We start from the raw sequence: 24386 nt of genomic DNA, 5'->3' as shown, positions 1-24386 counted from the left end.
TCTTCCCGCAACACCCTCCCCCAGTGATGCAGCGGCAGTGTAGTATAATGGGTAAGGAACTGGACTTGTAACCTAAAGGTCACAGGTTCAATTCCCCCGGTAGGACACTGTACCCTTGAGCATGGATGCTATGTAAATGTTATGTAAAAAGTTGTGTAAGTCGCTCTGGATAAGAGCGTCTGCTGAATCTTCACTGTGACTAAGGCTTGATTGTTATTTATTTATTTTTGTTCTCCTGGGCAGTTATGTAAATGCGGTTGTTCGTTTCGTCACCTTCTTCGTTGCGACACTTCCATGCTAATTGCCCCGTTGCTCGTGCCAGGCGGTGCTGTGGAAATGTTTTGTCTGGTTTTTCCTGCGAATTCGCCGCCCCCCCCCCCTCCTCCCCGACCCGTCTCTTCACATTCCTGCGGCACCCGCACCGCAAGACATCCTCCTTTCGAACTGAGAACGGAAGCATTAAGAGGATGAAAATTCACAATCTCTCTCGAAACCCGTCGGCTCTGGGTGCTCGCGCCACGCAGCCGAAGTCGGCGCGTTTTGTTTCGTTGTAATATTCGCGCGTGGTCCGTCGCCGAGCGCACGCGCTCTCTCCGGAGATAACGACCGCTTCGCTTTGCGACATTACGCGCGGCGGCCGGAGAAGCTGTTAGAGCGAGCCGTTCGGGCGGATGAACGGGACGGGTCCCTGGTTTTGTTTTCGCCGTCTGCGTCATCGTAACGAACGGCAAAGGGGCGGCGGGCTGCTCATTCCCACGTTGAATCTCCGCACGTTTAAAAGAACGAAACAAATAATATTTCTGTGAATGGTTGCGTCTGTATTTTTTTTGACGAAGGTGCGTGATTATTTAAATCCGTTCGTTCCGGCGCTCTCCGATACGCCGAGAGCAGAAGCATTATGGGATGCGTCGCTGGCACGGAGGTCTCCGGTCTCGTGTAACATTTTTCTCGATGCCGTGATGGCTATCCGCTCCGGAATGCTGCGCGTGCCTTTTATCGTAAATGTCACTGCCTTGACTGATAAAAGCTGGTATTGAGTTAAAGGCCATTGTATCCTGTTTGGCTGAGATAACAGAGAGGTCCTTCCCGCAATGTCTCATTTACCACCCCCCAGACCTTATTTTGCTTACACTAACGTGGGCGGTGCCCTGCACTGATTAGGATGCTGTTGTCATTGGCTAATAGCCAGCTTTGATTAGCATATGGTTTTCATTGGCCAGTGCCCTGCTGTGATTTGCATATGGTTTTCATTGGCCAGTACCCTGCTGTGATTAGCATATGGTATTCAATGGTGGGCCATTTTTTTATTGAATCTCGATGACCAGCTACTCTGAATGAGTTGCCTGCATGCAGTATATCAGTTTTTATCAGTTTCTTTTGTTCAGTTTTTAGCTGCAGTGCACCTATAGGCTATTGGAATTCAGCTGAACTTTAACCTATGACATCAGCTTGGCCAGAGTAATATTGGCTCCACGTCTAAGGCGGCTGGGCTCCATCCAAAATATCCTCTCCCCCTCCCCCAACCCCCCCCCCCCCCCCCAAAAAAAAATGGTTTGATATAATAGCGGATTTTGTTTTTAGTTTAATAGCGGATCTAGTGCTCGCCATTGCTTCCCTGCTGTAGGCTGGGGCTGAATTCTGGCACAATAGTCTCCAGGTGAGGTCTGCTCCTGTTTTTATAAATGAGAATCAGGTCACTGGTCAGTCTTGGGCTTCGGGGTGTTTTTTTCCACCATTAGCTTCTCCTGAGCACGGACATTGTGTGTGTGACCTTGAACAGAAGGATAGAAGAAGATCCCTAGGGGGGCAGGTGTGTGTGTGTGTGCGTGAGTATGAGTGTGTGTGTGTGTATGTGTGTGTATGTTTGTGAGTTTGTGTGTGTGTGTGTGTGTGTGTTTGTGTGTGTGCATGAATGTATGGTGTTTGTGTGTGTGTGTGTGCGTGTGTGTTTGTGTGTGCGTGCATGTGTGTGTTTGTGCGTGTGTGTGTGTGTGTGGTGTGCGTGTGTGTTTGTGTGTGCGTGCATGTGTGTGTTTGTGCGTGTGTGTGTATGTGTGTGTGTGTGTGGTGTGTGCGTGAGTGTGTGTGTGTGTGTGTGTGTTTGTGCATGTGTGTGTATGTGTGTGCGTGAGTGCGTGTGTGTGTGTGTGGTGTGTGTGCACTCTTTATCCCTGTCCCAGCAGGCCTAAAGTATTTGACAATGAGGAGCCCCCACCAGGGGGCTGCTTTAATGACAAAGGGCCTGATCGATGTACCCCCTAATAACCAAGGGCCTTGATGTTTACCTGTCACGCAGGTAAAGGATGGCCGGGGGAGGAAGTCCTCATTACAGGTCACCTGTGTACGTGGGGGTCGCCAGTCGCTCAGGTTACCCCCTCCGAGCTGTGCCGCTAAGCATTCTGGGACAATGTCACGAGCAGGTCGCCTGTATGGTGGAAGGCGTTATCTTCAGCGAAGGTGTTTGACTTTAACTGATAGGACCAACGAATATAGGGCAGGGTTACCCTAAAGGGCATGGGTGTGCTTTACTATGAGCTCTGAGTCAGATCTCAGTCAAATATTTTTTTTACCATTTAGAAACTGGTTAAATATTCATGTGGACTACTGACAGTACTAAATGGAACGCCTGTTTTCACCAGCGTTTTTTAACAAACGCTTCTTTTATGATTTTATGAGTGTTTACACGGTACAACGTTCAACTGTAAAGTGTTAATTCAACTCTTAACAGATAACATTTGGTCCCACGTTCGAGATTTTACTGTGCACGATTATATGTTCTATTAGTAATAAAATTAAAAATTCTCAGAAATCTGGATGGACGTTTGAAATTCTTTACCGTCACACCTCAAGAGTTGAATTTGACGAGCTGAAGAGCAGTATTTCAGATATTTGACCCAGGCCTAAGAGAGAGTCAGCAGTACAGCCGCACCGTCACCGTCTGACACGTGAGCCTCTTTTATTCATAGCGCTAATTGGGACGCACGAGGTCTGAGGCCAAACCCGTGAGCGGTCTGGCTGTGCGGCGCTCGCTGTGCTGTGATTTACGGCGGGCTATTTCCGTGAAAGGCGGTGGAGGAAAGAAGAAGAGAGAGAAAAAAAAAGCGAAGATCAGGGCAAACAGACGGGAGAGCGTTAATTTGGGACGATTAAAGACACAGACCGGACGGGCGCGTTGCGTAGGAGGCCCACGCCGGATCTGATGGGTTAAGGACTCTAAAGCTCCACCAGGATCACGTCATCCCGAAATGAAGTTACTGGCGAATTAAACTGCTGTAACCAGCAGAGCTACTTTTCAAAACGGAAAAAAACGTTTTATGTGGGTAGGGCCGGTGTGCGCAACTGGGTAGGGCCGGCATGAGTCTGCTGTTTTTTATTGTTAGTCAGCATTTAATTGATCGATCGGTTGATGCAATGGATTAAAGATAATTAATCTGTTTTTAAAATTATTTGTTTAGACAGGTCTGAAGCTACACACATAAAAACGTCAGCAGATGCTGTGGCTCTCCGGGTCCAGGGTTTGACATCCCAGTCAGTTTACAGGGTTGCCAGACTTGGAGATTTACTTCTAAATAAATTAGGGTATTATAATTAATTGCAGTAAAAATGTATGTATCAATGAGATGGGGGATTCTAAATGGGGGTGTTGAGGGGACAAAAAGTGTGAGAAATTAGTCCTTGAGTCAATTTAATACGGTTTTGAGGAGTTTTTAGGGGGAATTATTACAGGGATCTGGCAAAATTGTTAGTTGATCTGCTGCCCAACATTTGAATTGCAAACCGTCTTTCCAGGTGAAGCGTTCAGCGCTCTCTGTTCTGTTGCTACACGCCGCAGTCTGCCGTTTGGACAGAGCCCGCGGGCGCGCGCTAGCACGCCGCGGCTTCCCCCGGAACCGTAGCCCCGCACGCCGCGGGAGGACGGGGGTAGCCGAGCCGCTTTCTTCCCGCGCTCCGTCTCCACGGGGACAGAGCAGGCCCGCCCGCCCCCCCGCCCCCCGGCCGTCGCTCGCCTCTCTGCCCCGCCGCGTCGAAGGCGTCCGCGGAGAGACGGAATCCAGGCTTCGCCTCGCGGCCACTGCAGACGCTGAGCGCTCAACGCTCTACAGACCGACTCGGGGGGGGGTGGGAGGGGGGGAGTTTTATCCCCCGCGCCGTATCGCAGAAATCTTTATTTACACACACTGCCCCGCGATTCTCTCTGCCTTTTGTTTGTCTGTTTGCCGCTCGCCGTTGTGCTTTTGTGCGCTATTAATGCGATATTGTTTGACGCTATTATAAAGTGTTATTGGTGTTCAGTCGCATCGTTTGGTCATGTGCAACACTACATTGTGTTCCTATTGCCAAATAGCAGTGTGCAATAATAATATGGAGGGGGTATTGCGTAATTATTTATTAATTTTTTTGATTGCATTTTAAGCATCGAGGAGCTCAGAGAGAGAGGGCATTCTCTTTTAAGCAGAGGTGTGTGGGTCTGTCAGTGATTGTGGGGTACAGGCGCAGGAACAATAGCATCGAAAAAGCTATTCACGCCCCTCTGATTTCTGCACAATTACAATGTCTTTGACAAAAAAAAAACATTGAAAACCTGAGTTGTGTAGGCCATCCTGAATTATGAAGGGCCGGGACTGTGACCTCAAACGACCGCGAAGACCGTTTATACCAGCAGCCGACTCTGGCCGAGGGGGCATGAGGACGGGTGGAGGGAGCTGTGAATATTTTATTTTGGGAAGTCGAGACTGGGGTTATTTGAGTTATTTGATTGCGCTGTCTCTCTGTTCTCTTCTCTTAGCCCTGTTGTGATTCCATATAGAGTGAATATGAATCTCTATACCCCCCTGCCCCCAACATGCAGACACTTTATGGACAACAAGGGAAAGAAGCTTTTTAGCTTTCTTGTGTTAAGATTGGTTCTTTTTGTGACCAACATTTTTATTGAGTTGTCATACATGCACACGTACGACCTGGCTTAAGTCTGGTTCTTCTCTTGTATTTTCTGATGATTATCAAATAAATTCACTCACTGACTCACAAACTTACTCACCCTCTCACTCACTGACTCACCCACCCACTCACTCGCTCACTCACTCGCCCGCTCGCTCGCTCGCTCACTCACTCACTCACTCACGCTCTCACTCACACTCTCACTCACTCACTCACTCACTCACTCACTCACGCTCTCACTCACACACTCACTCACTCACTCACTCACTCACTCACTCACACACTCACTCACTCACGCTCTCACTCACTCACTCACTCACTCACGCTCTCACTCACACACTCACTCACTCACGCTCTCACTCACACCCTCACTCACTCACTCACTCACTGACTCACTCACTCACTCACTCACTCTGGGTCTGATTAGCAGTCCCTCTCTGCTCAGCGGGGCGCTGTGTTGTTGGGAGGGAAGGATGGAGAGAGTGAGAGAGAGAAGGGCCCACGTTAGCGGCCCACGTTCTCCCCGCTGCGGGGGGTTTATTTATCGCCGGCCCCCTCCGGAGCTCAGAGGCGTTTTAAGTGCCCTGATTAAAGTTTTAAAAATAAAACCCCGCTCAGCGGGGCAGCTGCACTCAGACACCCCCCTCACCCCCTCACCCCCTCCCTCGCTCAGACAAACAGGGTCACTGTGCCCCCCCCCCCCCCCCCCCCATCCCCAACATCTTCAGGTTAAGAACACTGCAAACCTCTGGTGATGCGGCATGCATACAGTACTCCCATCTATATGCCCCATCACCCTCTCTCTCACTCTGCTTCTCTCCCTCTCTCTCTCAATCCACCTCCCTCCCTCTCACTCTCTCACTTCTCTCTCTGTCTCTCTCCATCCCTCTCTCCCTCTCTCTTTCACTCTCTCCATCCCTCTCTCTCCCTATCTCTGTCTCTTCATCCCCATGTCTCTCTTCCTCTCTCTCTGTATTTTTCCCTCCTGCTCTCTCCCTGCTCAGATCTCCTGCTGTATCCTGCAGTATCTCTCTGGGCTGGTTCCCTCATGCCCCCCCCCCCCCCCCCCCCAGAGCCGCACAGACGTCACGCTCCTCAGCGTCTGTTCTGCACTTGGCCCCGATCCACCCTGGGCTGCCTAACCCACCCCTACACAACACAGGGAGAGAGAGGGAGAGAGGGAGACAGAGAGAGGGAGGGAGAGAGACAGAGAGAGGGAGGGAGGGAGAGGGAGGGAGAGAGACAGAGAGAGGGAGGGAGAGGGAGGGAGAGAGAGAGGGAGAGAGAGGGAGGGAGGGATGGAGAGAAAGAGCAACAGAGAGAGGGAGGGAGAGAGGGAGAGGAAGGGAGAGAGGGAGGGAGATAGAGAGAGGGAGGAAGGGAGGGAGGGAGAGAGAGAGGGAAGGAGGGAGGGAGATCGAGCAAGGGAAGAAAAGAGAGACAGAGGTTTCGGACGGGAAGAGAGTGGAGAAAAAGACTTGAGGAAGGGAAAGGTAGAGTGGGAGAACAAGACCCAGAGGGAAAGAAGGGGGAGAGATGGAAAGAGGAAAGGTGAGAGAGAGAGAGAGAGAGGCAGAGAGATATTAAATGAAGGGTAAAGGATACTCAAAGAGCAGCCACTGTCATTCTTTTGATGCGGGGGGAGTGTGGAGACGTCTGCCTGGGATGCATCTGTGGAGTGTTGCGTGTCTGCCACAGTTTTTATTCCTCCGGTTAGGACTTCCTATCGATGTAACCTTTCCGTAATGAGCCCTGTGGCATATTCACCCGCCCCCTCCCCCCTCCCAACATTTCAGCTTTTATATAACCTGATAACAAAGGAAGCCGGTTGTGTGGAATCGCCTGATGCGGTAGCCTCCATTCCACTGGTCTGGAAATGGAAGCAAATTAATATCCAGGTGTGCTGGGACTAATTTCTGGCAGGAGAAATGACTCAGTAGAGTGATGGATGAGGGAAAGGGGATGGGGGGAGGACAGGTGGAGAATTTAAGCTTTCAAGAGGTGAAGAACAGGGGGAGAAGTATGTACGGAAGATGAAAGGTGGGAGATACAGGTGAAGCAGTGTGATGGAGGAGAGAAGTGGTGCAGAGAAGGGGTGATGTCACAGGTGTAGTCATGGAGACGATAGGTGATGCAGGGGTGTTGTCATGGAGAGAACAGGTGATGCAGAGTTGTCATGGTGATGACAGGTGATGCACAGGTGTAGTCATGGAGATGACAGGTGATGCAGAGGTGTAGTCATGGAGATGACAGGTGATGCACAGGTGTAGTCATGGATATGACAGGTGATGCAGAGGTGTAGTCATGGATACGGCAGAAGCAGACATTGTACATCATACTCATGAGCGGCCTGAGCACCCGTCTCTCTCATTATCTCTGTCTCTCTCTCTCTCTCTCTCTCACACACACACACACACATGCATACACGCACACGCAGGCAATATTTGCCCACATAGATATCCCCAAGTGGCATGTTTGCAAAAACATGGACTGCACACTCCCCACCCCTCCCCCATTTAACCCCTCGGGCAGGATAGCATAAGACAAATCCCCCCCCCCCCAAAAAAACCCCCCCAAACGGTATAACCCCCCACGCCCCCTCACACCCCCCAGCTCCCCGCAACAACAAAACATTCTGGATGGCCTGTTTATCTCTGGTGTGTCCTGAGCGTGAACCGTCTGTGTTTCTGCACAAAGGAGAGAGAGGGGAGCTCTTATCCGTGTGTTTAGTCTGAGCAGGCTGAGCTGGGTTTGCAGAACGATAAAAAGCTTCAGTTTAGCCCCCCCCCCCCCTGCAGCAGGTGTGCTGACAGCAGCACTCTTTCTCTCTGTATCTCCCCCTCTTTCTCTTCCTCCTTTTCTCTTTCTCCGTCTCTCTTAAATTCAGTTCAATAAAGTATGCTTTATTGGCACGGAGTCAGTCCCTCTCTTGCTCTGTCTTGCTCTTTCTCTAAAGATTCAGGAAGGCTTTATTGCCGTGACTTATTTGCATTGCCAAAGCTCTACATTAAATGCATTAACTGCAAAACAGCTCCAGTACAGCAAGCAAGGCTTTAGATTTACATGCATGCATGAGCACGTACGCACACGCACATACACACATACACACACACACGCACACACACACGTGCACACAGACATATTGTATATAATTTAAGGAAATCAGGCATTGACATTATAAAGATAACATAATATGTTTTTGAAAAATGTTTTTATTGTTTGTTTTATTGGATTACTCTCTGGGTAAGCCAAAAGTCACAGTCAAAGCGAAGGAGAGAGGGGGTGGGACAGGAAGAGAAAGGAATACTGAAATCACCCTCAGAATTAGCCATTCAAACTCTCTCTCTTGCTTTGTTCTCTCTTTCACTATTTCTTCATCATTCTCTCTTTCTTTCTCTCTTTCACTCCTATTTCTCTTTCACACAGATACGCTCTCTTTCTCTCACACACACAATCTCTCTCCCTCTCTCTTTCCCTCCCTCTCTCTCACACACACAATCTCTCTCTCTTTCTACCTATCTCTATCTCTCTCCCCCCTCTCTTTCTCTGTCCCTCTCTTTCTCCCTCTCTCTCTCAGCCCACAAATATCAGCAACTCAGCAGCGTCCGCGCGGACCACAGCAGCAGCCTCTCCGTTACAATCGCGTCTGAATTCCCCCCCGCCGGCGTTATAAAGCACGGCTTCAGGGGCCTTCCGCTTTTATCACCGCTTACGACGGTGTAGTAATGAACTCTGCCAGGCTCCGGATTACAGGAAAGTGGGTCACACTGCCCGGCGATGGAATTATGCTCTCCTGTATTACAGTTAAACTGCCGTCCGCGGCAGTTACATCCAGATATTCAAATCTCGTTCAAAAAATAAAGTGTCTTTGCTGCGGCTGAGCGGCCGGTGGTGGCTCAGGAGAGGGAGTTTGATTTGGTGCTGCTGTAGTGTGTTCAGAAATCCCTTCAATCTTGTGGTAATCTTCCAGCTGCTTGCTTTTGATATTCACATGGTTCTGCGTGTGGTATTGTGTGGAGTGGAGTGGAGTACAGCACTGCCTCTGGCTGTTTGCTTTGATATTTACATGGTTTGGTGCATTGTGTAGAATGGAGTAGAGCACTGCAAATGCAGGGATTTGTGGGTATTGTTGTTTGTGCAGTGTTAGCGCCACTGTAAATGCCAGGGTTTGTGGGTATTGTTGTTTCTGCAGTGTTAGCTCCACTGTAAATGCTGGGGTTTGTGGGTATTGTTGTTTGTGCAGCATTAGCTCCGCTGTAAATGCAGGGGTTTGTGGGTATTGTAGTTTCCGTAGCATTAGCTCCACTTCTGTGCATAGGCACAGTAGCCGAACTGTATCTCCGGCTTCCTCTGCACACGTAGATAACTTCAGGCTGTAATCTGTTCCAGTGGCGCTCTGTTTAGAAAAGCTCGTGCTCCGTGTCTGAGTGTTTAGCGTGGGTTAGGAAACGCGCCCTCTCCTCTCTCTGTGTGTGGTCCTGTCCTTCTCCGGTCTGTCTCAAGCCTCTAATCTGGCAGATTTTTTTTTTTAAACTATTTTTCTTTTTAAATCTCAGAACCACTTTAGACCTCTCCCAGCAGCCGCCGTGTGCCGTCCCACCTCCTTGGGTTACGCGGTCTGTGCCAAACGGGCTTGTTTCTGAGCGCGTGCACACCGCAAGCTCCTGATGGGCAGTGTAGTCTTAATGAGGCAAACGTGTGCACCAGGTCTTTGTGTGTGTGTGTGTGTGTGTGTGTGTCTCTCTCTCTCTCTATCCTTCTTGTGCGCTCTCTCTCTTCTTCCCCTTCTGACTCTTGGCTGTTCTAAAAACAGTGTGAAGAAGTGTTTATATCTTCTTTGAGTTGTTGTTCGTAGATTTTGGCCTGTAGTTGTGTGATGATGACTTGTGGTCAAAGACTTGTCTAAATTGTCAACAAAATACTGTTGTTTACAGATTATTCTTTCTCTCTCTCACTATCTCTCTCTCTTTCTCTCTCTCTCCCTCTCTCTCCCTCTCTCTCTCTCTCTCTCTCTCTCTCTCTCAGAGCACTGAAACCCCCCGCGGTGTTTTTTTACGTCGGCATGCCGTCTCTGTGGGAGGCCTCCTCCTCCTCCTCCTCTTCCTCGTTTCGGAGATGCCAGTGAACCCGCTGTCTCGCTGCAGGTACGTACGCCACGGAGATCGCGCTCCGTGTGGGGGGGGGGGGGGGGGGGGGGGGGCGGCGGGGGCGGGCCGAATTCGCTCCTCTTTTCCCGCGGCTGTTGCGTCACAGTTATTTCGGGCATTTGCGCGTAGATCGCACGCTCCATCCGCCTCTTATGCGTGCCAGAAAAACGCCCGCGGACGCAGCGTCTTGTGGCCACGGCAACGAGAGAGGATAGAGGCTGACTCCGCAGCAGGTGTGAAGAGCGAGCTCTGCTCTGTCTGGTGATTGTGAAGTAAGCTTTCCAATCTTAGCGAAAATTGCTGCTCATTTAAAAAAACAAAATGGTTTCCGGAACTACGCTGGAGAATTGTGGGTTTTCTTTTGGTCCGTTTAAAGGGTTCTGAACTGTGTCTTGGAGAGACGGGGGTGATTTTGGTGACGCTCCGGTTGCTAACGCTCCTGTGCTTTTCTGGGCAGACACTGAACCATGGGGAACGTGGAGAGCCAGAATGGGGACCACGCGTTTTACGCCGACGGCCAGGGCCACCTGTCCCGCAAGCACACGTCCCGCTCGCTCCGGGCCCCCCGGAAGCAGTCCCGCCGCGCGCGGCACGCCTCCTCCGGCAAGCCGGAGCACCGAAACTCGGAGACCAGCACCCGGTCCAGCAGCACCCCCAGCATCCCCCAGTCCCTGGCCGAGAACGGGCTGGAGCCCTTCGACGGGACGGCCGTCATCTGGGTGGACAGCGTGGCCCTGAACCTGCGGCCCGGCCCCTTCCGCGACGGGGCGGCCGACGCCGACGGGACGCTGATGCTAGCCCTGGGCCCCGGCGAGGGGGGCGACGGGGGCCCCGAGGGGGCGGGGGGGTTTCCGGAGGACGCCCCCTACCTCCAGAGGATGAGCGACGGGCCGCCGCGGAACGGGTCCGGAAGCTTCCAGAAGAAGCGCTCGAAGTCGGCGGACACCTGGGGCGAGGACAGCCTGGAGTTCTCGCTGTCGGACCTGAGCCAGGAGCACCTGACCAGCACCGAGGAGATCGCCGACACCGCGGACGAGCGCGACTTCGCCGACGACGACGGCGACGCCCACGCCGCCACGCCCGACTCCGGCGGCCCCACGCTGGCCCCCGCCGACCGGGCCGGCTCCCTGGACCGGCTGTGCGCCCAGAAGAGCCCCGCCCACAAGCAGCCGCGGAACCGCTACGCCAAGTACGGCGGCCGGGAGGGGGGCCGGGTCGCCGGGGGCGACCGCGACGGCGCGATGTCCCCGACGGAGGACGACGGGAACGGCTACGGGGCCTACACCCTGCCCTGCCGCCGCTCGCACTGCCTGTCCGAGGGTCTTCCCAGCCAGCAGGTGGCGCCGTGTGCTGGAATGCAGGGCCGCAGGGCACAGACCACTCATGTGAGTCCCACACCGTCTACAATACTAGCATGTGATTTCAGTGTGGCTGCAGCACAGGGGACTGCAACCCTGCAGAGCTGTAAGAGGGGAATGCAGAGCAGGTTTTTTGGAATGTTCAAAATTGTCAGTGTTCTAGAACTCCATTGCTTTCTGTTACTAGTAGTGATTGTTGCATCATTACATGTTCAGTTAAGGATGTTGTACAGAAATTCACACAAACAGAAATTTTACTCGTGTCTTGCTGTATGGGTTACAGTATTTAAAATGATGTATTTGACCTAGGTCGGAAGAGGTTTGAGATTTTTCAGATTTTAGACTACAGAAAAAGCCAGCGACATGCTTAAATGGGGCTGGGGGGGGGTTTGAGTTAGTTATTTTTCCCCACGCTGCATTTTTAACAATGCTTTGCAACACATTTTGCTTAAGTTCCTCAATGTCCTGACTGGGTAGCAAAGTTTCCTTCCTGGACCCAGTGGTTGTCTGTGTCCTCGATTTCCTGCGGCTCAGAAGTCCTGAATATAAAAGCCTGTTCTAAAAATGCACATGCACACGCACACACACACATTAACATTTACAAAAAAAAAGAATATCCCTCCTTTCAGTTTCATAATGTCTCTAGACCGCAGCTCCTTGCTTCTCGTTAGCAGGAAAATAAATATTCAAAACATAAACAAGAGAGGCGTTCCTCAGCCTCCTTCAAAAGGCATATGGGAATATTCTTTTTTGGGGGGGGAAATGTTTAATGTTTGCCGTTTCTCTGAAAAGCCTGGCTGCTCTTAAATTATCTCAGTAGACTAAACTGAACCCAGCTAACCTGTAAAGTTTCAAGAAAGTAGGAGATCCTTCTAGTTAGGTTCATTTTTGTGGCAACGTGTCTTAAAGGTTTTCAAGGTTGCAGAAACACCAACAACCACAGTATTTCTACTAATTCCATTGGCCAAGGTAGTGGTTTGCATGCCCCAAAAATAGTACCAAAATTGACTAAATCTTTAGCAAAGCTAGACTTTAGTTGTGAGATAATGCTATTCTGAGAATTTTCCCCTAACATATTTATCCAATACCTAAAGAAAAAAAATTCTGGGAGAATCAGTGAAAAAAACATTCCAGGTATGCAGCGTTCAAGTGCACTGCTGGCATCCCATGATGCTTATCATTCAGCCAATCAGCCATTAATAAACATCGCAAGCGATACATGACATCAGCGGCGTTTTGGGAATGTTCTGAATGCAGGTGCCCGGGATGGTGGTTTCATCGGACATTGTGATCATTCCCCCGCGTGTTTCCTTCTTCTACGCGTATCACCGAAACACAACGCAAATTCTTCCTCAGCTGAGCTTGCAAATTCCGAGCGATGGTAAAATGGAAGGTCGTTCCTGCGACGTTCCTTTCTTGCTTGAAAGTAACGTTCCGGGGATAACACGGAAATTCCGAAAATCTTGCACGCGTTGGGAATGTTTCGTTCTGTAACATTCCGTAAAAATGTTTCTGAGGGCCAAAAATCGGTAGCTGGTTTAGGATTCGCCCATCACCGCCACGCAGTGGAGCTCCGCGTTCTCCGAGGCCTCCATGTCCCAGAAGCCCCTGCGACTCTGACCCTTCGGTGACCCCCCCCCTCGGCCAGGCTGATTATTTGGTACTTTTTTTTGACGAGACCCTCAGTCGAGACGCGGGAGCTGTTCGCTGTCGTTAAACGGGTTTGGCGGCAGGAAGTTGGCGCGTCCCTTTCACTTTCCCCTGGAGAAGGGTCACTTCCTCCTCTGCCGCGGTCTAGGGCCGCCCTCGCTCTGAGTGTGCAGCGCCGGCGAGTCTCTGGAAGGGAGAAGGCGCACGTCGGTCTCTGAAGAACGCCTCTCGCCGGGGGGGGGGGGACGCGCGGCGCTAGGACGCTATCGACTTGGGTGGGTGGGCTCCGGTCGACCGCGGTTCCCACGGTTACCCCCGCGTGAAGCGTCACCGGCACCTCCGACGCTTCGACGACTAGCGGCCATCGCCTGCGTGGCACTACGGTTTGCGCTAGCTCACCTGCAGTACACCGTGGGGCTTTTATTCTAGAGGAGGCACTGGCTTGCGAGGAAGTTCCTAGCCATTTCAGGAGCCCTTTACGGTAAGGCGCCGTGGGTTAAAATGTCTGCCAGCTGCGTGAGCTGTACATTGAGAATTTGTAAACTCGTCAGCGGAGTACGCGCGCTTCGGCTGCGGGTGTGGTTGCCAGGGTGTGAGAAACACCCCAATGCCATTCGCTCGCACACAGAGGCTGTACGATAGCGTCAAAGTGCTACTGCAAACCCGCTAACCACACCTAACTCCCACTTTACGGTCGCGCTACTGCAAAGTGTGAACGATAATCGATGTCACTAAGAGTTGAACAGTGGGGGGGGGGAGGGAGGTGGGGGTGTTTGAGTCATAGCTTCTGTTGCTTTTCCTTTAGCAGAGCTGCTCCCGTGAGATTAAACAGGGTATTAAAATGAGCGGGCGTGTTTGGCGTTGTGTCTCTTCCCCCCCCCCCCCCCCCGTCCAGGACGTGACGGAGGACAGCGAGTACGGCGACAGCGGGATCGACGGCGTGGGGGCGGAGCCGTCGCGGCAGTCGCGGCGCTGCAAGGCCATGTCGGCGTCCTTCTCCGTGTACTCAGCGGCGGGCAGCAGCCTGTTCGCCGGCAGCGACAGCGGCAGCAGCAGCGGCGGCGTAGGGGGCGGGGCCTGCGTCTACGAGAACTTCCGCCAGGAGCTGGAGATGAGCTCCTACGGCGGCAGCGACGGCGGCGGCGGGGGCGGCGGCGGCAGCAGCAGGGCGGGGGAGGGGCTGGAGGAGGCGGGGTCGGCCGGCAGCGACGAGCGGAGCACCGCCACGGCCAGCTCCGCCTGCCGCTCGGACGCCCTGCTGGACCCCGCCCACGGCACCGTGCGCAAGGCCGGCGAGCTCGCCGTCAAGAACTTCCTGGTGCACAAGAAGGGGAAGAAGGTGGAGCCCGCCGCCCGCCGGAAGTGGAAGCGCTACTGGGTCTCCCTGAAAGGTGAGGCCCCGCCCCTTACCCCCTTACCCCACCCCTGCTTCCTACCCTCCACACGCTGTTCTTTACCTCCCGGATAATTGTTAGGGTGACCGGATGAGCTGGTGCATGTGGAGGCGATTCTGCATTTTGATTCATTTTGTTGTGTGCTACATGTTCAGTAAAAACCATTGACAGGGTTTGAATCAGCGAAGTATGGACTTGTATACTCAATAGTAGGCAAGTGCGCAGATTCTGAAATGGCCGTAGTCTTCATAGTTACACAATGCCCAATCAGCCCCTCCCCCCCAAGCCTAGCAAAATGGCTCTGACTTTGACTAGTTTTGCTTTTTGTATATTGTCATTCCGTTTCAAAATTGAAGAAGCATTCTGGTTGTACATTTTGGGCTGTGAGAATCTGGTGACGAATAGCATGACTCACTGTTTCTAAGGACTGTTACACTTCAGAGCTTTGCGGTTGTATAACACAACAGCCGTGGAGCAGGAGGTTACATCACTTCCTATCAGAAATTGTGCATTCTGTTTTCTTTCTGCCTTTTGCATAAAAACCTGATTTGCGAAGCTGTCCATTTAAATTGTGCACTCGCTGCAGAGCCCACAAGCTGTGTTTTTTCCCAGCACTTCACCAACACAAAGAGTAATCCAGTTAATCTGAATCCACGGGCCTTGAGATGTCAATTAGATATAATGCGATTTGACCTGGTTTAAATCAAATCGATGTTCCACTGACACATTTTCTGAATTCTTGGCTGCACTTCTGAGCTTTGGCCCCTGGAGAGCAAATATAAATTGACGGGCAAAAGCTGATCTAGTTTCTTTGTGCCTCTGTATGACTGTGGCAGCTCTCTGGTGTTGATTGCTTGCGCTTAACTTTGCTGACAAAACACACAGGCACACGAATGCACACACTCATGTGCACGTACACACGCACACACACACACACACACACACACACACACACACACACACACCCTCAGACATACACACACACACACACACACACACTCCCTCAGACACACACACACACACACACACACACACACACCCTCAGACACACACACACACACACACACACACTGATCGCCTGTTTCCCCGGTCATCCCCCAGGGTGCACCCTGTTCTTCTACGAGACGGACGGGCGCTCGGGGATCGATCAGAACAGCGTCCCCAAACACGCGGTGTGGGCGGAGAACAGCATGGTGCAGGCCGTCCCCGAGCACCCCAAAAAGGACTTCGTGTTCTGCCTCAGCAACTCCCTGGGGGACGCCTTCCTCTTCCAGGTGAGCACCCCTTGGCCGAGCGCTCGCTCTCTCTCTCTCGCCCTCTCTCTCTGCTTTGCTTTCTCTCTCTCTCTCTTAGTTTTTCCCTCAATCTCTCTCCCTCTCTCTCTTTCTATTGCTCTCTCTATGTCCCTCCCCACCTCTCTCTTTCTCTCAGTCCTGCTATCGCTTTCTATACTTCACTCTCCCTCCCTCCTTCTCCAAATATCAATCCTGCCATCTGTGGTTTTGTGCTTACAGTGCCCTTCCTGCAGTGGTAATGCTGGTGTCTGTGCCTGTAAGCATTACACAAAGAGCTCCCTGTAGCACCAGAGATGATTTAATCTGCCCCCCCCCCCCACCCCCCACTTCCCTGTGCATTTCCTGCTATGAAAAAGCATGATGCTGAGTGAATGTTTTTATTGTCATCATCACAGTTTACCCAAGTGAAAATTCTTAAATGGAGGAGTCCTCAGCAATAGCAACACAATACAATGAAAAAAGCTGAACATCGGAATTAGACATTAGAGCAGGTTGGTGACGGTCACTACTTCCTGTCTCACTCACTACTTCCTGTCTCTTCCCCCCCCTCGCGCCCCCCCCCCCCTCCAGACGTCCAGCCAGACGGAGCTGGAGAACTGGATCACGGCGCTCCACTCGGCCTGCGCGGCGGCCGTCGCCCGGCAACATCACCGCGACGACACGGTGCGCCTGCTGCGCTCGGAGGTCAAGCGGCTGGAGAAGAGGATGGACATGGACGAGAAGATGAAGAAGATGGGCGAGATGCAGCTGTCCGCCGTCACCGACGCCAAGAAGAGGAAGACCATCCTGGAGCAGGTGGGACGCGCCCCTCCCCCCCCCCCCCCCCCCCCCCCGCTTCTGCGATTCAGCGTGTCCCCGCCACACCTCCCCAATTTCAAATACTCTTATTTTCATTTTCTTTCAGTCTGCACTTCTTTCTTCTGTTTTTTCTTTTTATTAAGAGGGGTCGAGACAGAGAGGGTTACAGACCCCCTCAGCCTCATTTTAACCCAAAAATGGAATATTCTGGAAATATATTGAGGGAAAATATATTGTCAAATATATTGCTACACTGTGCAATATATAGGCAAATGCTTCAAAGCATATATATGCCTTTTTGTTTTTACGAATACACTACTGTGAAATATAATTATCATTATATTATCAAACAAGCCCACATATGTACAATACATTTCAGTACATTCCATCTCTCTTTGGAAAATTACAAACACAAAAACTGCTTTCCTGCCTGCCAAAGATTTCTGGGGGAAAAAACAAAATAAAATAAAATGCTGGTGTGGTTGAATTTTGCGCATGAGCGGGTGGCTTCTTAAAGTGTCCCAAGGTGAAAACAAAGCTTTAGTGCGAATACAATACAGCGCAGTGTCCTGAGGTGCTCCGGCCAATCAGCACGCTTCGGAGTCCGTGACACAGATCTGCAGTACGCTGAATCAGAGCCATAAAGCCCCTGTCATTATTTGCCTTGCCTGTTTGCCTCTTTCTCTCCTAAATGCACCTAATGGCTGTTTTGGTTCTGGTAATTGCTCAGAAAGCTCAGGTTATTATAATTTTTTTTGTTTAATCTCCCGTCTGTTTACACGCGCGAGGGCGATGGAAAGGCCTTTGTTCCAGCAGGAAGGCAGGGCGTGTTTTTTCGGGGGGGGGGGGGGGGGGGGGGTTCGGGGCTGGGCGTGGCCCTTTTGTGTGAGTCTGAAAGGACGCTAATGGGTTCCTCCCCGGAGAAGCCCAGGGTTCCCACCCCTCCCTACCTGGAGAGGGACGGGCGGGTTCCCCTCGTGGGTGGCGGGGAGGAAAAGGGGGTGGGGCCGGGATCGGATTTTCGGCTTTTTTCCAAAATGGCCGCCACCGACCGCGCGCCGACGCCGCGGCGGAAATTCCGCGCGGAGCGAGACCAGAGTGGAACGCCGGGACCTCCAGACACACAGGAGGGCGTCGTTATCGAGCGGCACCCTCCTTATCAAAGCCCCGTCGACCCAAAAATGCCGCTCCTGGCGAGCCGCACCCTATCCCGAACCCCTTTGATGTCTGCTCATCAAATAACCTCTGTCTGAGCATCTGTCTGTTCGACTCTCTTAGTCTGTCTGTCTGGCTGTCTGTCTGCCTGTCTAAGTAAATAGAAGGGAGTGTGTGTGTGTGTGTGTGTGTGTGTGCACTGGGAGAATATTGCAAATATTGCACAAATATTGCACAAGAGAGTCTGGGATAGTCTGGCGAAGAGGAAGGAGATGCCTACGCGTTGTAATGAATGCTTCCAAAATAAAACGTTTAATGGTGAAGAGGGTTTTAACAAAATTCTAGATTTTGTGTTTACATTGCTAGAGCAACGTTACAATTACCTGCTTTTTTTTTTTAAGATGGCGACCATATTGTCTTCCGTTAGCTACAGTGTGTGGGTGCCTGTTTTCCTCCTCCGTTTGTTTGTCTGTTCAGTGTTTTTTTTTGTGGTATTTTTTCCTGCGCAGATCTTCCTGTGGGAGCAGAACCTGGAGCAGTTCCACATGGACTGGTTCCGCTTCCGCTGTTACCTGGCCAGCCTGCAGGGCGGCGAGCTGCCCAACCCCAAACGCCTCCTGGCCTTCGCCTCCCGCCCCACCAAGCTGGCCATGGGCCGGCTGGGCATCTTCTCCGTCTCCTCCTTCCACGCGCTGGTAACGTTCCGCACACACACACATTCGCACACACACTCTCTCTCTCTCTCGCACACACACACACCCTCTGCTCTCCATCCTTCTACGCACTGTGCAATGCACACTCTGCTTCTATGTTTGCTGACTTGTACTGGGGGTGTTGGGGGGAGGGGTTACTGCCCTGTGCTTTGAGAAAATGATTTAGTAGAAACTCAAATTAAATGTTTTTATTTTCTATTAGGAAATATACAGCGTGCTCACACACAGACAGACAGACACACACACACATACACTCAAAAACACCCTCACACACACACACCCTCTCTCTCTCTTTCCCAAGCTGTGTAGGATCAGCTAGGACAGTGCAGCCTGTTTTTTATTTTGGCGGAGCATAACTCTGCCCTTAATGAGAGAGGCTCATATTCCCCCCGAGGCTCATCTCTGAGGGCGCTGTCATTTCTGCAGCATTACGTCATCGCTGCTGTACCTGACCAGGTGCCAGCGCTCTCCTTGCGGAATGCACGACGTTCCGCGGCACCTTTCCGCAAAAACACCACCTGTCCCGCCACTCGCCCGTCAGGGCCACCTGTGAGCGCGTGTCTATTTAAAAAAAATACCCATCAGCGTCTCTGTCAGCGACCTTCACCCTTAACCCTTTCACAAGCCTTTTATTTCTAAGTCAGAGTTCTAGAACTCCATTGCTTTCAATCGTGATTGTGACATCAGAATTAGAATGTCCGGTTAAGAACATTCTGATCACATATTTGTGATGTCACACCTTAAAGGGTGAGTTGATTCGGACTCTGAAAAAAGGCCAGAGGCTTCAGAAGAGGCTAAATGGGCTTTTACTCCGAGCGCCGAATCCACAGATCAATACACCCCCAACCCCCCCCTCGCCCACCCCCCTCCTCCTCGGCCATGCTCCAGGCACTTTCCCATGTACAAACTCAGCACCGCAGATGGGCTCACCCCCCCCACCCCCCCCACCCCCCCCGGCCCTCCTCAGGGTGGTCCAGAAGGAGCCTGCAGGGCTATTTACAAATTACACAGGATCACAGGTTAAATGGCCCCCTGTAAACGAGGTTCGAGGTTCGGTTCCCTGTGAGAGTTGATTGGGGCACACGCTCACACACACACGCTTGCACACACACGCACGCACGCATGCACGCACGCACGGACGTACACACCCACACACACACACACACACGATACACAGAGCTATATGTACTAATTTCTTTGCATATTTAAACAGTTACGCAGTAAGGAAGTCAACTCTTGTTACATCAGAGTGGGTGGAGTTATAGTGTGGGAGTGGTTTTGGGCGGGGCTATGGTTTGGGAGGGGTTACTCGGCAGAGTTACATTGTGGGAGTGGTTACTGGGCGGAGTTTGCAGTTATAGTGTGAGAGTAGTTATTGGGCGGGACATTGGTGTGGGAGGGGTTACTGGGCGGAGTTATAGTGTGAGAGTGGTTACTGGGCAGAGCCAGAGCGTGAGGCCAGTAACCGAGGCAACAGTACGGTCCCCTGACGGTGTGGTCTCCGCGGGTTTTTTCGGTGCAGGTGGCGGCGCGGACGGAGAGCGGGGTGAGGCGGCGGACGCAGGCCATGTCCCGCTCCTCCAGCAAGCGCAAGAGCCGCTTCTCCTCCCTGTGGGGGCTGGACACCGCCTCCAAAAAGAAGACCAAGGGCCGGCCCAGCATCAACCAGGTGCGCCCCTGACCGACCGACCGAGGAGAACACTTTCGCTTCCAATCGAAGACAGCTTTCACCCGCTGCGGTTGAAAGACAGACCTCGAGGCAAAGCAAGAATGGGGTTATTTCACCCACCTGTTAAATTAAACTCTGAAGCAAGGGGGTTCCCAAAATGTGGGTCACGCCCCACTGGTGGGAAATGGGAGGAGTTGGGTTGGGTACGGAGATAAAACATTAAATTTTACACCATTGAACCATTGAAATTCACACCACTAGAATGACACGACGTGGTTTGTGCATGTACTGCTCTAGTAATGATGTACATAGTTGTTTTGAGATCATATAAAAACAACTTACAATTATTTCGAACGCTTCTCAGGCCATATTTAAATAAGGGGCAGGGTCATAGTAAATGTATTTGCATAAGGTGGATGGGCGGATCAGAAGGTATGGAAAGGCGCCACCCGAAGATCCTGGTTTTGAGGCGTATTTTTTTAGGGTCTCTGAATCTGCTTCCCTCCTCCCAGGTGTTTGCTGACGGTGAGGATCCGGTGCGGAAGGTTCTGGATGGCACGCTGGAGGTCAGCCCCAACGCCAGCCTGGTAAGGACTCTCAGAGTGATTGGGGGGAGGGGGGGGAGGGGGGACACTGTGACTGGGGGGGCGGGTAGGAGGGGGACAGATGGCGGAGCGGGTGGGGAGGTCGATCTCTCGGTCTGCTCCCGCGTGGGTGGGCCGCCATGGCGGACCGCTCGTTTTGGCGGTGCTCGCGGGAGGCCGGCGTTAATCGATGGTATCGCGTTGCTAACCGCCAGACAAGGACCGCCGTGGCGACAGAGGGGCGAGGGCACGTGATTTTTCGGCACGTCCCCCCGTGGAGTCCTGCGATTGAGACTTCACAGCCCACTGTCCTTCGCTGAGCCGTCTCTGCGTCCGTGCCCTTTTGCAGACGGAGGAGGGCGGGTCGGTGAAAAGCATCCCCCACCACAACGCAGACAGCGACATCTGGGTTCCCGACTACCTCACTCCTTCCTGGGTGTGTCTGCCCGACGACAAGCCGGTGCTGTCCATCATCCAGCCCGGTGAGACCGCCCTCGACGTCCTGGAGGGCATCTGCAAGGTGAGAGAGCTTCACCGACGGAACCTTCCGGAACCTTCCGGTACTAAAGCTAGAATTCCGAAACTTGTGTCTGACAGTTGAATAACCTTTCTGCGCAAATGCAGTTTTGCCAGTTCTGTAGTCGCTTGGCAAACCAAACAAACTCGCCAAATTGAGTTTGTGAAGAAAAAGTTAAAACTTTTGTCAAAGACAAATGTTGATTGAATACAGGCCCAAAACTGTTATTTGACGTGCCTGCCAACTCCCTTCGTCAAATATATATTTGAAATACTAACTCATCAGATTTTGTTAAAATCGGAATGCATTCCTGCAACTCTGAGATTTTTCAATAAAACATGTTACCAACCAAAAACGTAACTATATTTAGCTGAAATGATTGAATCTTTTAGTCTCGTTTGAACTAAAATGCTGAGTGGAGGTATTTTCTGAACGTTGTTATTGAATTCTTTATCTCTGCGTACCCATGCTATTAATCCAGAGGGTTAAAGGAGTCTTGCTGGTGCCTGAAGGATTAAAGTATTTAATGTAATTATTCATATAAGACCTATGTCTGACCAACAAGGGTGTAGGTGTAGCAAAAAATAAATAAACAGATTGTCCCCGTTTAGCCTATTTCTAAAATTATTGCGAAACACTTTTAAAAAAAAATATTTTATTTTTTCCTTGTGCGACTTTGCTGATTGCATCAGTGCACGAAAGCACTGTAGCAAAGAAGACTCATATTTTATCCTTTAAGTTTAATTTATTAAGATTTTCTGCAGAAACTCACTAGGAAGATTTTTGTTTTACATTTTGGTTGCTAAATATGAATTCTGTTCATTGTGAAATTATTGCTGTGCAATAATCTTCTCTGTGTTCACGTATTTGTTCTCACCTTATCCATGCCTCTGGGGTTAGCATCTGAAGAGGTTAGAACGATGCAGAGGAAATGTCCTTAATATACTAATTTTCTGACATCAAATGCTAAATGGCTGAAATAGCATGTTAAAAACACTTTAGATAAGACAGTACCGGGTGATAATAATACGTGATATGAGACTTCTAAAGCAGTCTGATATCTCTAAACACCTTAAAAACTATTTTTAGACATGTTAAACGTACACGGGGTAGATATGATAAGCAAGAGCACTGTGATATGGAGCTTAAGCCTGCTATCTCTAAACATGCTAAACACTTGAAATGGCATTGAAAAAGGTAAACTTACATGCTGTGGGCATGATAAGAAACAATGTCGTGATGTGGAACTTGAGGGTCGCAAAGTCGGATATTTCTAAACGACGCTATCTGCAGATTTAACCCGAACAGCCCCCCTCCCCCCATCTTCCCAACAGCTGTTTGTCGTAGGTCTATTTTTTATTGCCTGTTTTATTGAAACGTACACAAATAACAGACAGGAGGAGAGAGGCTGTGTGGGGAGTTTTCTCGCCACCATTTGAGGGTTTTCTCCCCCCTGGGAGTTTTTTTTTTTAAACGTTATTCACTTGCTATTGTTGGGGTTCAGGCCTGGTGTTTGCTCTGTTTGCTGTTTTTGCTCTGTCTCTTGCCTTGCTGCTCTGTAAAGCGTCTTTGTGACAGTGCTCTGTAAAAAGCGCTACACAAATTGAGTCGAATAGGAGCTGAGTCTTGGTACGGCGACCCCGCGTCTCCCTCCCGGGCTGCCCAATTTGAGAAGTCAGACGTTAACGGAGTTAAACTCGCATCACCCCCGCTCGACACGGCACAGCGCACGCACTGCTGTCTTTCGTCGCGCCGCCGCGTTCTTCTGTTCCTGCGTGACGCTGAGTCGCTCAGGGCTATCTGTTATCTCGACATTTCTGTCGAACGTGAACTTAAAAAAAAATACAAGCTCCCCAGAGCCGTGTGACAGTGAGAGGGGAGGGGTGTGTGGAGGGGGCGAGGGGGGAGGGGTACGAGAGGTGAGCGATTCGGAGTCGGGCAGCCGTCGTAACTTGCCGAGCGATCGCGGCGCTGTAAATAACGCCAAAGTGCTAGGCGGGAGAGAGCGCTAGGGGTCTCCTCGCCGTGTTCCACGGCTTCCGGAAGCTTCCGGGGGATCTGCGCGTCTTCGGTGCGCAGTGACGTAGTTTTGTGTCACGCGTGCGCTCGTCTCCTCGCTGCGGAGTGGAATTCCGCCAGGCTTCATAAAGCACAGACGCGTGCACACACACACGCACGTACATGCACACACACATGCACATGCATGCGCACACACACGCACGTACATGCACACGCACGACACACACGTGTCTTGTGCTCACCCAAGCTGTTTCTCAACACAGCCGGGGGAACTGGAGCGTCAAATCTGCCTTCTGAAATCAGCAACCAAGAGCCTGTTCCTAATGTGCCATTTTATTTCTCTCTCACAACACCGTTGGCCGTGTCATTTATTTATCCAGCCTATATTATTTTCCCTTTTTTTTCTCTTTTTCCACCCTTCTTCTGGTTTGTTTTCTTCACTTTTAATCAGCGTAAGACCTAAGATAGCATGATAATCCTCTTCCACTGATGATCAAATTATCAAAGAGCTAGGACTTTATAGCAGGTTGCTCTCAACCCCACGATAAGAGGTTTACGTAGATAAGAGGAACGTGCTTCAGAAGATTTCACAGCTCACGTCCGTGCCTATTTTTCAGTCCAGTTAGCTATTCACTGTAATTCTCCTAAATAGCTTGGTTGAGTCCCCACAAGTGCCTCAAACCTGATTACACACTGTGTAAGGTGAATAGTGATGTTTACTTCCTGTTGCTCTTTGACATACTTTAGGGACACGTTTAGAATTTGGAATTGAAAACAAACCCCTTTCCTTGTGAAACGCAGGCTTACAACCTGGATCCCAGGAAGCACTACCTGTGCCTGAAATTTCGGACGGAAAACCAAGTGCAGCATTACATCCCCAAGCTGGAGGAGGAGGTGTGCGACCTGGTGAGTTCGGATAAGAGCGCTATCGCATTTTGGGGGACCCCACGGAATTTCTCAGCTCTGCCCCGAAAACGTGTGCAGCCACGCCCCACTTTTTCGATTTCTAAATCCTGTGAATGTTTAGCACTGGGGCTGAAAGCTTTAAAATAAAGCAAATCAGTAGGAATCGGGTGTAGATTACTATTTGTTCAACATCCTCAGTAATGTGTGAAAGCTATATGTGTTGTATATTATTATTCACACAAC

At 51.0% G+C, this 24386-nt stretch overlaps 1 protein-coding gene across 3 annotated transcripts in view; it reads left to right on the top strand.

Annotated features, from left to right (window-relative positions):
• LOC118235718 (T-lymphoma invasion and metastasis-inducing protein 1-like) overlaps window positions 1–24386 on the top strand; it is a 62681-nt gene that overhangs the window by 13857 nt on the left and 24438 nt on the right. For all 3 annotated transcript variants that reach the window (XM_035433393.1, XM_035433394.1, XM_035433392.1), the window contains 10 exons: window positions 9964–10082; window positions 10543–11470; window positions 13989–14484; window positions 15589–15761; window positions 16353–16577; window positions 18245–18430; window positions 19971–20117; window positions 20630–20704; window positions 21051–21221; window positions 24039–24143. In XM_035433393.1, the coding sequence (XP_035289284.1) occupies window positions 10553–11470; window positions 13989–14484; window positions 15589–15761; window positions 16353–16577; window positions 18245–18430; window positions 19971–20117; window positions 20630–20704; window positions 21051–21221; window positions 24039–24143 (2496 nt within the window). In that variant the 5' untranslated portion in view covers window positions 9964–10082; window positions 10543–10552. The remainder of the gene's footprint in view (window positions 1–9963; window positions 10083–10542; window positions 11471–13988; window positions 14485–15588; window positions 15762–16352; window positions 16578–18244; window positions 18431–19970; window positions 20118–20629; window positions 20705–21050; window positions 21222–24038; window positions 24144–24386) is intronic.

Source organism: Anguilla anguilla, chromosome 9 (genome assembly GCF_013347855.1).
Source record: "Anguilla anguilla isolate fAngAng1 chromosome 9, fAngAng1.pri, whole genome shotgun sequence".
In the NCBI taxonomy this organism is placed as follows: Eukaryota; Metazoa; Chordata; class Actinopteri; order Anguilliformes; family Anguillidae; genus Anguilla; species Anguilla anguilla.
The sequence above is the reverse complement of the archived record's forward strand: the minus strand, read 5'-3'. Positions and strand labels throughout refer to the sequence as shown.